This window comes from Rhea americana, unplaced genomic scaffold (genome assembly GCF_003343005.1).
Source record: "Rhea americana isolate MKP2758 unplaced genomic scaffold, rheAme1 scaffold_4, whole genome shotgun sequence".
NCBI lineage: Eukaryota > Metazoa > Chordata > Aves > Rheiformes > Rheidae > Rhea > Rhea americana.
The window spans coordinates 6,086,112-6,099,678 of record NW_028186534.1 but is presented as its reverse complement, the minus strand read 5'-3'; the positions used below and the strand labels follow the sequence as shown (position 1 = coordinate 6,099,678).

The 13,567-nt window shown below is 37.1% G+C and overlaps 1 protein-coding gene across 5 annotated transcripts in view; it reads left to right on the top strand.

Moving 5' to 3' along the window:
• Nucleotides 1-1,082: 1,082 nt before the first annotated feature.
• The window catches only part of ADNP (activity dependent neuroprotector homeobox), a 30,418-nt gene continuing 17,933 nt past the window's right edge, over nt 1,083-13,567 (top strand). Inside the window, exons 1-5 of one of the 5 annotated variants that reach the window (XM_085314059.1) lie at nt 1,083-1,738; nt 4,043-4,166; nt 9,182-9,337; nt 10,652-10,697; nt 11,816-12,122. In XM_085314059.1, the coding sequence (XP_085170185.1) occupies nt 10,659-10,697; nt 11,816-12,122 (346 nt within the window). In that variant the 5' untranslated portion in view covers nt 1,083-1,738; nt 4,043-4,166; nt 9,182-9,337; nt 10,652-10,658. Of the gene's footprint in view, nt 1,739-4,042; nt 4,167-5,102; nt 9,338-10,651; nt 10,698-11,815; nt 12,123-13,567 lie in introns of those variants that run through there. The other 4 variants (XM_085314057.1, XM_085314060.1, XM_085314058.1 and 1 more) reach the window with 4 other exon arrangements.

Genomic DNA, 13,567 nt, shown 5'->3' with positions numbered 1-13,567 from the left:
GGGTGGGGGTGTCGGCGGCCGGAGCGCGCTCTTGGCACCCGACCCGGGCTCCCTGCCGCCCCGCTCTGCTCCGCGCCGGGGGCTGGGCAGGATGCGCGCGCGCGGAGCTCGCGCTGGTTGCGCGGGGCGCGTGCGGGAGCTGGAGCACATGGAGGGTGTCTGACGCTTTTACGAGGCTCGTACGCGGAGCTCCGCGGCGGGCATTAGTTATTGTTTGGAAACTTGCCGGTGGCTTGAGGTGCCGCTTGCCTTATAAACTTGCATGGCTTTTTACACACTCTGAGTGCATGGCGGCAGCAGTAGAAACTTCAGTGGTGTGAGGCATTACTAAAGCATTGAATGCTTTGTCTGTGGCGGTAGGCAAGACCCTGGGTAACTGGACACTTTGACATTTGGATACACTTCGTGTACTGGATGTATGTAAACCATTTGATAGGTGTGAAAGAAGTCTTGATTCTTTTTAGAAAAAAAAAATAACCATTACTTTTCCAGGTTGTTTTTACTAGCTATGCTCTTACTCTTTTACTATTATTTCATGCTTTTACTTGGAGGAAAACATGCGTTTGAGATGATGGAGATGCGTGATTCCTACCTGTGAACACAGTATGGGCTAATACTAGTGTGGCTACTGAGTAGCATTTTCTGTCATGCAGGCTACCAGCATTCAGTTTCCTTTTTCAGGACCTCAACTGAACTATTTGGAAAAACTTTCACTTGGGGAGGTTGGTAACTGTAACAATTGCAGGGGTTACAAAGCTTTGTCACAGTTACCGTCCTTCCAGGTGAGAAAGATGGGTCATTCCTTTAAAGAATCATTTTTTTCCTTTAATAACAAAACCAACACAATCAATGCTTAGTTCCTTTCCAGATGTGCGTTTATAAATGTTGGGCAGTAATTTGATATCAGCAGCTCTACATCAAATGTGATAGTTGTGAAAATCTTAAAGCATTAAAAAAAAGGACAGAAGAAAAGCATACTCTTGCTAGTAAAAATTGCACATGAGGTTGACTTGTTGTAAAACATGGTTGTTACATCTTTGCTGAAGATGCTTATAGTAAACACTTAAGTCAAAAAAGAGTTGTCCTAATAACTTGCTATGCTCCAAAAATAAGTTTATTTCTTTGTACTTGTTTTAAACAGTAAACTGCCCTTTACTAAAATTATTTGTTCTTAATTTCTTTTTTTTTTTTAACTTTTTGGTATCTAATAAAAATTGGGACAACTCAGATGTTTGCAAATTGCTACATTTTTAATGCTCTTTTTTAATGCAGTTATTTTAACTTGAGGTGATGGCTCATGAGAGAGGTTTATAGAAAACATCTCATTAAGGGTGCTGCCATTTATGCTTGAAAGTATATTGTATGGAGCTGTTAAAGTTTAATAGTCATTAAGAGCTTGTRAGATCATTTTTGTTAAGTTTTACAAGGGAGATGTCATTTGGGTATGCAAGAGATGGGGAAGGTAAAAGGTGATTGCATTTGCTTGTAGGTAACAGAGAAGTTGTGAGCAGTGTCCGCTGCTCAGTATGCTTAGGAATGAAAAACCTTCCAAGAGAGGAACTTCTTGACTGTTTCACAAAGTGTGTTCATTACAGTGTTAAGCACTAGCTACATAAACAAAATGTAGAGAAAGACTGTATGCTCTTCAGGATGAGATCAATAACTTAATTTTTTTTCTGTATATGTAGGATAGAAGTTACCAGTTGTCAGAAGATGCCCATTAGCATTTTCAGAATTGGTATGTKTCACTTACAGTGGTATATTACAACAGCATTTTAATTAAGCGCGGAAATAATTTGGCAGTAGTGCAAAGTATCATTTGTTAGGTACTTAACAAACTGAACTCTACAGTTTCTGAATTGACCCTTAAATTAGAAGGGAATGCCAAATGAATTTCTCGATGAATGCAAGTAAAATTCTCTGCGAAAGGTAAGTTGTGCTTTTGACAGATAGTAGTGTGAATAGATAATTATTCCCAACCTAGCTTTAGTACGCCATAATAATTGTACATAAATAAAACAAGTATTAACGTTTTAAAGCAGCATTTCTGGAATACATAACCATATAAGAACCGTATTGGTAGTCAAAATTCATACAGTCCAAAATGTGTATTTTACAACTTTTTATTAAGATAGCAGCTGATTTGAAGCTTTATGTGAAGAACAAAATTGGAATAAATGATTTACTGGGAAAAAGAAAAGCACTGGCTCATGTGTTACTGCAGTTGTTTTGRGGAGGCTGTAAATAAGATTTAGTAGCTAGGCAGGGAATGTATCAATCTTTTTTTTTTTCAGAAATAGGAAGTTATCTCTGTTTCAGTACTTGAAGTTAGGTTGAGGAAGACTAAATTTATACATCGGGGATGGACAAAACAGTATTAGGTATGATGAGAATGATCATAGCCTAAAGTCTCCAGGACTTCAGTACTAAAAGAGAAACACATTGAATAGCTATTTGACTGAAACTATTCAACTGATTGGTGTGGTCCACAGGTAGCACTTGATTTGCTTTATCTGGAATGGCAAAGAAGTGGTATTTTTTTCCGATTATTAGTTCAGCAGAAGTTGTATTTAAATAATGCTATGTTTTGTTGGGGAGTTTTGAGACACACGTAACCTGCTTATTTAAAGGAGTAACAGCTGACCGTGTCGGAGTGCATCTAAACAGGCATTAGATTGGTTTTGATTATGTTAAATTAAGATCTGCTCTATGAGCAGATTTTTTTGCTATATCAGATGCGATATGTATTAACATAATTGTTAATTGTTATGATGTACAATTGTTAATTGCAATGATTAACATAATTGTTAATCATTAATGTGGAGGTGGTTCTTATAAGTATATTGATACAAGTATATATATTCTCATAATAGTATAAGCTGCGAAGATGAAAATGAAGTGTATTGCTGTAAAGATAATTTAATGTAAATAAGTGTATATGCATTGGAAGAAAAATATTCTGCTTATGTTAATAGAGTTAAATAATAATACCTCCTGTAGGTGTGGTAGGTTTGTTTTGACTGACCTGACATGTTTTGGGGAAATGCACTTTCTTTCCTAGTCAGGATGGCCAATTTGACTTGTTCGTTTTAAGCTTTCAAGACTTACTTTAGATTTAGCATAACATAATAAGTGTTCTAGATCTGAATAAAGAAGACGTTTTTCAGAGGGGATGAAATTCTTATCTACTTGAGGGCAACATACCTCAAAGAAGAAAAAAAACTATATTGTTCAGAGCTAATGTTGAAGGTAAATATGAGGCTCAAATTTAGTATCTTATTTGTCTTATTTCACATTAGTACTTTTCAATGTTAATGATGGTTGATGGTTTTGAATAAGAGTAGAATAAATATCATTTTTTTTCCTGCAGTGAGTCACATTCAGTTACCACCATTTATATCCTTATTTTAAAAAACTTGGCATTAAAGATGGTTTGGATGAAAACTGATACTGGCTGTTGAGTCCTAAACCTGTGTAATTATCTCTGTGAACAGATCAGACCTGCAAGTTCTTGGCTGTCTAGCTCAGGTGGCAAACTATTTCATTTAAAATGTACTTCTCAAGTAGTATCTAAAATACTTTACAAGAAATAGAAGTCACATAATTGTGCAAACGGTTTTTCCACTGAGGTAATACTCTGGAGTAGGGCCTTTAGCTCATCCAGTCATTTAAAAGTAGGAAAGGGCATGCTCTCAAGCCTAGCTTCCGTGTTTGATTGGTGTTTCTTCCCCACTCCCCATCACCCAACCATGCTTCCCTCCTTCAGGGTTCAGCTTTCAACATTCTTTCTTTTACCCTTTCCTGCCTCTTCTGAGTACTGCTTTCTGATGTGGCTTTGGATCTGTTCCTTGCTCATGCTGCAGCTTGGCTAAAAAAGTTGTTACTGATGCAGATTCATAGCAGCAACAGTAAGGGGGGCAAAATGTTTCTTAAAATCTAAGTAGGCAAAATATTTGTCTTAAAATGTGTTTTTCTAAGTGAAACATAAGTTTGTGATTCTTTTTTTTTTTTTCCCTCCATTCCTGCTGCTGCTGCTATGAAGCCTTTTGAATATCGAAGGTTCCTGAGTCAGTCCGAAGACAGCAGTAGCTGAGGTGGATTAACGCTGGAATGTAGTCAGGGACTTGGAACACTTGGGAACTATGCTTAGACAGAAAGGGAAAGAGGTAAGAAATGTGGAGTGGTAAGACTGATTTTAAGCTCGTGTTCACAGACTTTACCCGATCATTTAATGCTAGCATCTGTGCATAGGGTATGTGAAGAGGTAGTGCAAAAGAAAAACAAGCAGAATCAGCCTACTTCACAAGCTATTTTTACATTTTAAATACTTAGGTGCTAGCCAGTTGGCGGGATCACTTCAACATCTAATATGTCTGCTATCTGAGAAAATGAGTATTGGCAGAATTTTGGATGAGCTTGTAAAAGCATTTGTATGCTCTTTTGTTTTGTTGATTTGTTCTGCTACTTAACAGCATGCAAGCAATGCATTTTTCTAGTTAGGACACACTAATGATGAAGTTTCACAAGTGGTTTGTCCATGTCCGTGCTTCCACTGAAAGTGGTGATACAAGCCCCACTTTACTTGCCACCTTACTTGTACCAGTCCTAGCACTTCTGCCTGGATGGGTGTAGGAACTGCTGTATCTGGAAAAAGTCTTGTTTTCTGTTGGATCAGTTTTCTACTCTGGCTGCTGCACAAGTGCTATTGTGGACACAGTTGGTGGTATTGCGAAAACATGAATGGGAGAAGATAGGACTATCATTTTTGCTTGCAGTCAAGTCTTTGATTGCAGTTTCACAATCAGTGTAATCCAGTCATAAATTACATGCGTATTGATTATATGCTTTGTTCTTGCACATTTTATAGAGACTCTGTACTACTGTTTTTATGAAATTTTTGGATTGAAAATTTCAAGATGACTCTTGGTGCAATTTAAACAGTAACTGTGAATCAAGAAGTATGCTTATATTTCCAAAATAATTTTTATTCTGGAATTGTTCATTTTTAGCTACAATCCAGATGAGGATTGCTTTGGAAATAGTAAAGCGTTTTCATGCAGCCTTCTTACCTGATCACTGAAGTGTGGCTATCATGGTGTAAGCAAATCATATGCTTTGTGCTTCAGTGATCTGTGATCTTGATTTCAAATTTCAGTAAGATGGGCAGACTTTATTACATTTCAAACAAAAGGCTTTAAGTAATGGCCCTAAGCAAGCAGGACTATCATACTCAGTATGTATATTACATATTGATTTCACTGCACATATATAGATGCATATAAATATTTATCTTTGGAGATCTTGAACAGTCACAAAAGATACTAAGATAGCAGTAGATGTGAAAGCCTACTTTTGGAGCTGCTGATGTCCCTAATTTAAAACTTCCTATGCACTGAAGTATAGCATGTTCTAGAGAATGGAGATAATTTAAAACTGCATTTCAGAATGCATTATCGATTGCCAGATTTGCTGTGATTTTTATCATGTGTGTCCAAAACCCTTTCTTTATGAAACATTCAAATTCAGTTAAGTAATCCTTGTTCCCCCCATGTTTCAGTCCATATGGTCAATTAAAATGTATAGAAAACACGACAAAGTTCCAGTAGTGTGTAAAACAGCAGATCATTCACCAAGAAATTAGGAGTTATGGTTCCCAGAGCAATCAAAATTTGTCCATCTTGTGTTTGATATTAGGGCATAAAGACTATGCAGTGCATAAAACTTGCACTTCTTTGCAAAAGTTGATATGGAAATAGTTAATTCTCTTAGAGTTATGCAGTTAGTATACACACCCACCAGATGGAGCTTCTGGCACCAGTGGAAAATTCCAGAAATCAAGCAAGAATAAGTAGTATGTGAAAGACTTAGGAGATCCCAGTCTGGTGAACTGCAGAAGATATTTTTTTAACCTTTAAAAAAAAATGAATGGAAAGTAAGATCAGCCTTACTGATTCCACTCACTGGAACTGTGGTTGTCTTCCACTGTTGTCCTTCCTCTGTGACGGGACGTTGGAGCTCTTAAAGTCACCAGGTTGAAGCTAGACAGTAAACTCCCCCCCCAAAAAAAAAAAATCTGAGATAAAACAGAGAATTTCATAAACCCTTGCTGAAGATTACTGTTGCTGTGTGTATGTGCATATTAACTTTTCTGTTAACTTCCCTGGAAAGTGATTTTCTTAGATGGGTTTTTTTTAGTACCAGATTTTAGATGAACTTAACATCTCCCTGCCCCCAAAGGAATATTTACATAGTATAAAAGTCAAAAAAAGGACAGCCTACTAATGTCCAGGAAGGCAGGGTGAACTGTCCTCCTTTTTTTGTTTGTTCGACGCACAAGTTTTTAAGATAGCTGACTTATCTTCGAAGTGGTTTTTAAGTCCTCTTTTTAAAATCTTTTTTGATGAAGAGACTTTTCTGAGAGTTTCTCTGAGAGAGAGGAGTTGAGGGCCATTATGTACATAATGCTGTAAAAGTCATAAAATGGATTGGCCAGATGCTGAAAAACATTTATTAATTTCCTTCAGTTCCAATTATCTTAGTTCTAAAACTAATGTCAGATTTTGGTTTTAGACGACTTGATTTTGGGGTTTCAGTTTATATCTTTCTAAAGTGCCTAGTTCTGCTCTGAATATAGTTACAAGTTAAAGGACCATCAGGCCTGGGACTTGTGCTCAGTGATGTGCCACCACCTTACATGTCTCCTCAAGTGCTGCATCCAGCATGGCAGCTATGCACACAGAATTATCTAGTTGGAGTTAAATGTGCTTGGGCATAAGTTAGCTTAAGACCGTGATGTTACATGGGCAGATGCTTAGTGTTGCAGGTGCTCGGGCTGATGATGATGARAAGGTGCTCTGCGTTTAAAATGTCGCCATGAGAATAGTGTGCGTGCTGTTACAGCCTCCATCATAGGATTATAGCAGACTTTAAAAAAAATGAAGCATTAGTTTTCTGGCAGTTCAGATGTGCTGTGTAACTGTAAATCTCATTACCTTCACAGGAGATGTGGGTGCACAGCCCCTCTGAAAATTAGGCCAGAAATGCTTGAATATGGAGCAGAGACAAACAGAAKAAAGAGAAAACGCTTGATGTAAGCCAGTGCTAGTTGTGCCAGGAGTAAACTATTCAGTCAGTGTAGGGCGGGGAGAGAGATTCAGGTGCAGTTCTTACTATCTCAGGAGATTTTTGTCAATTTTTGGTTCTCCCAACTTCTCTGTTCTGGCTGCGTCTCCCTGATGTTTCTGCTCCTATTATTTTTGATCTACTTACTCTTCCTTRTGCCATTTTTCTGCTCCCTGACTATCACTCTTCCTTGCGCAAGTGTCTTGGAATTTTCAGGTCCCAGAGTCCCACACAGGGGTAGGCTGCTAGTTTCCTCTTGTGAATATAAAGTATTATATAGTATCATTTTATCTCCTTATGTGAGAGAGGATGTAATTTCTAATGCTGTGGGAACCATAGGGGTTTCTTTGTTTTTTTTTTCTTATGTTTTTAAAAACCTCACTTCTGTTGTATGAACAGACTTCTATGCARATCTACTTTCATGGCTGACATTTTAGAGCACACTACTGAATGCAATTAACCTGACAAGTCATTAGAAGCAGAATTTACTTTAAATGCAGTTAGAACAGAGAGTCTTAAGTAAAAAAAACAATGTTACTTCATTGAGCTGAGGAACAGGCAGCTGCTGTCATCTCTGATGCAGGTTATTATGTTGCACTTTTATATGTAAGCCAAGAACTTTAACTTAAAATACTAGCAAAATGAACATTAAGAAAAAACTTTTGGATTATACAAAGTCAGAAAAATGCCAGAAGCTGAGTGATCCTGGTCTGTAACACAACGCCAGGATAACATATTCAGTCTTTGGGAGGCCCAGTATGCAATAAAGTACTTCCTTGTGCTCAATATTCATATCTTCAGTGTGCCCTAATTGTCACTAACTTGTTATCAAGTGAGTTCGGTCATCATCTAGAAGTGTGCTCTCTGCAGTGAGGGTTTAGTGGGAGAGGGATAATTTGGACCTGACAGAGACAGAGGGATGCGTTTTCCTTCCTATCTGGGAGATAATCCATTATGAAGGGTTCCTGYAAACATTTTTCTAACATAAGGTAACACATCATTCTTATGAACTTGAAGATATGACCAGTGGTCTTGTTAAAACATGTGCAGTGCTCATTTTTGCCTCAGAATGTGATTTTTTTTAAAGGAATATTATCTCTTTAAATTTCTTAAAACATTTTAGTATTATCTGTTAAAGCCATACTTGCTAAAGAAAAATCATCTGTACTTCAAGCTGTGGATGCTCTCAGTCTGAATGATCTATTGAGAAAAATCTTAACATTTTTAAACTAAAAAAATCTATTATTTGGAAAACTAATAATAAATGACTCAAACATTGCTTTTATAAACTTTAGATTTGGTTGTTCCTGACTTTCATGGTGCTGAAGTTGTTTTGTGTTTCCAATCTGTCCAAAACTGAATTTCCATCCATTGATGATGGGAATTGAAGAGGTATCGGGCATCTTGCTCTAGAAACAATAATTTATGTGCCATTACCCCCAGCAGTTTATTTCAGATCTTCCTACTAGCTGCTACATAACTGAAAACTTTCATCCGAATACTTCCCAAATGAATCAATTTCCTTAGGGTTGTGGCTGACAGCCATGTGACCTGTTTGATCTCCCACAGTCTTGTAATTTAAGGTGGGACTGTGTTTGTACATGAACCTTCTAGGAAAAAATTACCTGTGCAAGGAAGTGCTGTTGATAGAGTGTACTTCACCTATACAGAGTGCAGCTGGGCTACAGCTGTGCTGCAGGTACTAGTAAATCAGATGAGATGTGAACTGAGGCCCTAACCATTTATGTCAAAAGATTCTATGAAATATGAGTAGGAGCACTTGTCTTGGTATCCTGCTGGATTTTTGGCTTGAGTATCAGTATGCCTCAGGCAGCATCATCTAGAGGAATCTGTTTAAACCATAAACTTGCTGAGTTTCTGCAGCACTGTTAATTTTGCTGGATTACACGTCACAGTAGCTCCGAGTCAGTAAAGGTACCGTATATGTGGTTTATAATGAGCTTTGTAGTCCTTCACAATGAAACGTACTTTATAAATGTAAGATTGCCCTTATTACATTTCTTATCTCTTGTCTTTAACACTTTGTTTTGTACAGCAGGATATGATCCTTCTTCTATGTCCGGGCTTTGGCCTCACACAGTAGGTGTAATATAATCGCTGAGGTGGGCGTTCTGGAAGGAGAATTATTTTTGGAGGCTTTTGCATGAAACTTGTCCAATGAGTCTGAGACGCCCAAGCACCATTAATTTTGGAGGTAAATGCCTCATAATATATACTGAATAGAATGGGAAGAGTTAAGATTTTCACTTGGTGAAGTATGGGCAAAAAAGTAGTTGAAAGCATAGTTCTGTTTACTTTTGACATTTACACATGGCACTTAAAGGAACACCAACTTGACCTCTAGAAAAATTGGGGGTGAGAGAGACATTGAGCTTCAGATCTCCCTCGCAGCTTCACTAGATTGTAATTAGTTATGTGGTTTCAATTTTTTCCACTCTCTTTTGGTTTATTAAGACCAACAGAGGCAAAAGTGAAAGATAATTTTGACTACAGGAGAAATGGTAAGACTGCCTGAAGCACTGCCTCATGTTGAAATAACCTGGAAAGAAGTTGTGGCTTGAAATAAGAAAGTTAGAAGAAAAAAAGGTTATTTAAGTTGGATGTCCCTTTAAGTGTTATTCCTTGGAATTTGAAATTTCTAATTTGAATCACAATTTAAATGTTTAATTTTGGAAGTTTARCTAAAATGTTTTTATTGAGATATTTTCTATCATTTGTATATAAATTGGTCTGTCAAAGTGGGCTGGAATACCTCTAATGGAGGGGAGGGAGGAATACTGTAGTTAAACAAAAAAGCCAAAAGGAAAAAAAAAAYACAAATGAAAGAAAATACAACAATTATTTCCCAAAAGGATTCTAAAAAAAGACAAATTTTAAATGTCAGTACTTGCCTTAGAAAAGAATCATTTGCATGGAATATTGATTTAATTAAATTTTATTCATAATATTGTTATTGGAGCAAGAACAGATTACCAGTAAAATTGTAAAGATGATGTATGTTTAAAAGTTAATAAGTTGTTTGATACAGTAAACAACAGTAATATAGTATTGGCATACAGCCAGTAGAGAAATTAAATTATCTTAAAGATTTGCAGTGTCTTGAGTTGCACTGGTAATATTGATCTCGAATTTTCATTGCTTGCTAATATCAGTGATAGCTGTTACTGAGAAATACTTAGTATTTTTAAAGAAGCTGACTAGCAGAGAGATATTTTGTACTTTGTTATTTTTAGCAGAATCTGAATTTTATGCACTAACCTGTTACCAAACTGCATGCATTTTCATATGATTATGCTGTTTCACTTCATTGTAGGCTTTCCCTTTTAGTGTTACCATGAATATTAAGAAATTTGGTTTTGAATTAYTAGAATGAAAAATGTGTGATCATAAGACATACCTAAAAAGGCGATGGACTAGAGCAGTGGGCTTAAGTCAAAGGGGAGGGATATATTATGCAGGAAAAAGCAGGGTTTTAGAATAAGGGTTTGAAACATTGCTTTTTCTGTAGGAAAAAGATGGAGTATTGCATGCTGGGAACAAGTGCTTTCCATAAGGTAGCTAAATTTTAAAAGTACATTTGTTTCATTTTGTTTTAGGCTTTATTTAAGTATCCTATTCTAATCTAGTAATTTTGTCCTTTCTGCAGTTTTCATTTTGATTAGACATCTGCAAAACTGTCTTCTAAACAAAAACTNAAAACCACCCTGGGCCACAACTACAGTTCAGCATACTTCTGAAACTTTACTCAATGTGTACAGAAGAGTATTCAAATATTAGTAATAGCATAAATTTTGTCTGTGGTCTGCTTTGTTTTCCATTATTCTGGAAACGCAGGTATTAACCATGATAAGTTTAAAGATGTGAATGCATTGGTTACTAAAGAGAAATGACCAAAAGTAAAACAATTTGTTAAAAGGCAGACTTAATTGAAATGTCTTAAAAAAAAAAAATCTGGATTGCTGTGGGCAGAAGCTCCCAGTAAATAGTCATTTTTTTTCCTTTGTTCTTGTGAATATTGCAAGACACAACAGAGAAAGTTGGAGTAGATGAGTCATGACTTACTTYATTAACTGCAGTTAAATGTTTTGGCCTGGTTTCCTGAAGAAACAAAGTTTATACAATTTTTCAGATTGTGGCTTGTTTCGTACTCCCCTCCCCCACCTCTGAAAAAAGTTGGCCAGTTGCATCCAAATTTGCTAGAGATGGAGGTGTGAAAGTTCAAAGAAAAAAAAATGAGTAAATACAGATCTTCAGTAAGAGAAAAAACTAGGATTTGAACACAACTGTTTCCTTCACAACTCTCTCCTGTCAGCCTGTTCTTTCAATTGGACCTAGCAGTGCCAAGCGGCTGCTAAAATTGTCTGTGGGAGAAGTTGTAAGGGGGAGGGGAAAGAAATCATATTGCTAAGGCCTGGGATTTTAGGAGGTTGACTTTTGAATGTTGGATGTGTGCTGACTGCTGAAGTGCCAGTTAGGTGTTGAGCAGAGAGTTGAATGTACTAACTTGCCTGTCATTATCTAATGCAGAGCTAGCAGAGGGTTATGAAGGAAAGAGAAGCAGCAGCAAATTATCTTGGCTTAGTATTTGAAGTGTTGAGCTCCAAATGAGATGTTGGTGCCTGACTGAGTGCATGTATAGTATGTTATTCCATGGAATACAATATTATTACAGGTACAGAAGCAGCTCATGATGCCCCGTAAAGCTTTTCTTTCCCAGAAAGAAAAGCAGGCTCGTGCCAGGGAAAGGGATATGTTAAAAAAGAGGAGGAGGCGACAAGACTATCTCAAAAGAAGCGTGGAGCCGCAGAGAAATACAGAAACAATAAAATGGCACAGGGATGATGAGAAGAGGAGAGAAAATGAGCAAGTTAAGGACAAAGATATCAAGAAGCGGTGGAGACAGGATGAGAGAGAACGACGAAGGAATGTGGACGCTATGAATTGGCGCAGGGAAGATGAGAAGAGGGAAAATGAGCGAGGTAAGGACCAAGAAGCCAAGAACCAGCAAAGAAAGGATGAGGAGGAGAGGGGAAAAGAACGACCAAAGGATGGACCTTTTCAAGCAGCAGAGGGATGATGAGGGGGAGAGGGAAAAGGATAGAGTAAGAACAGTTCTATTTTTATAAGCGTGTGCAGAAATAACAGAAAATGTGTGTCATTTAGTTACAAATGTATAAGAAATGGGCTTTCATGAATTACAGTTCTTGCAGAGCTAATTATGCACTTACAAGATCAATCTGAATATAAATGCATACAGACTCAAAGTCACAATGGGRTAGCAAAGGCTGGGTTTACACATTGCTCTTAAAATTGTCTGTTTTGCACACATGCTCACACCTAATACTTTCTTGAACAGTGTCGTTGGCAATACTGTGTGTCAGTTCACCAAGAAGTTCAGATTTTCTCTGTCTTCATAACACGAATAAATGACAGCATTAGGAAGGAAAGGGTCAACCAAATGTGTTTATGGGAAAAGGTAAAACAGTGAATTTCTTCATAATGTGCCCAAGAGATTGTTGTCATATTGCATCCCCAGTTTTTATTCCAAGAGAAGTTTTATATAGAAGTGTTAATTTCAGAGTGTTTTAAGAATTACTCAGTTCAAGAAATGTGTTTTTCAGTGTGGTTAGATTTCAAAAAATCTGTAAAATTGACAAACAGGAGATGTTTACATAAAAGTAGATAGACACATTTTAAAACTGCATTTTTATTAAATTTTATATAGGACTTCTTTTATCTGGAGTTGCAAAATGTTTTGCAACAGCCATAAAACCTGAGCTGTAGGCTTATGAACTGGCAAGAGATTTATACTGGGCAACAGTCTAGTTCTTTGGAGTACTCAGACTTTCATCAGCTGGAAATCTAAACCAATTTAGAAATTGGAGCCCTTGGAGTAAAAAGGATGGTGCCCCTGTCAAACAGGATGGCAGTTTGCTCCAATCTTTACAGCTGGGATGTTGCAGCCCTTGTTCTTGAAGATTGAGCTTCTTTGCCTGCAGGGTATTTGCAGTAAACATTGGGGGAAGGGATTGTCACACTTAATCATGGTGAAATAGTGCCTCTTCTAAACAGTAGTAAACCTCTTCTAGACAGTAGTAGACTTTGGTATCTGGAAATCAGAAACTGATTCAATTGTCTTCATCTTTTTATTTTTCTGTATTTAACATTTCATTTAGGACTAAAGAACTACACTAAATTTTTAACTCCACAAAGGTGGTTTGGCATTCCTGTTTTGAGTAATCAGTTGGGATGAAGCAACCTGGAAGAGCATAGCCACAATAACAAATAGCGTTGTATATAAGACTACTAGCTCCTATGTGGCTGTGTATTTCTGATTTTTTTTTATTATTCTGCAAAACCAAAATGTTCAGCCTATGGCATGTGCATAAGGCATGTTTTTCCAGTGCTGATTGTTCCAAATAAT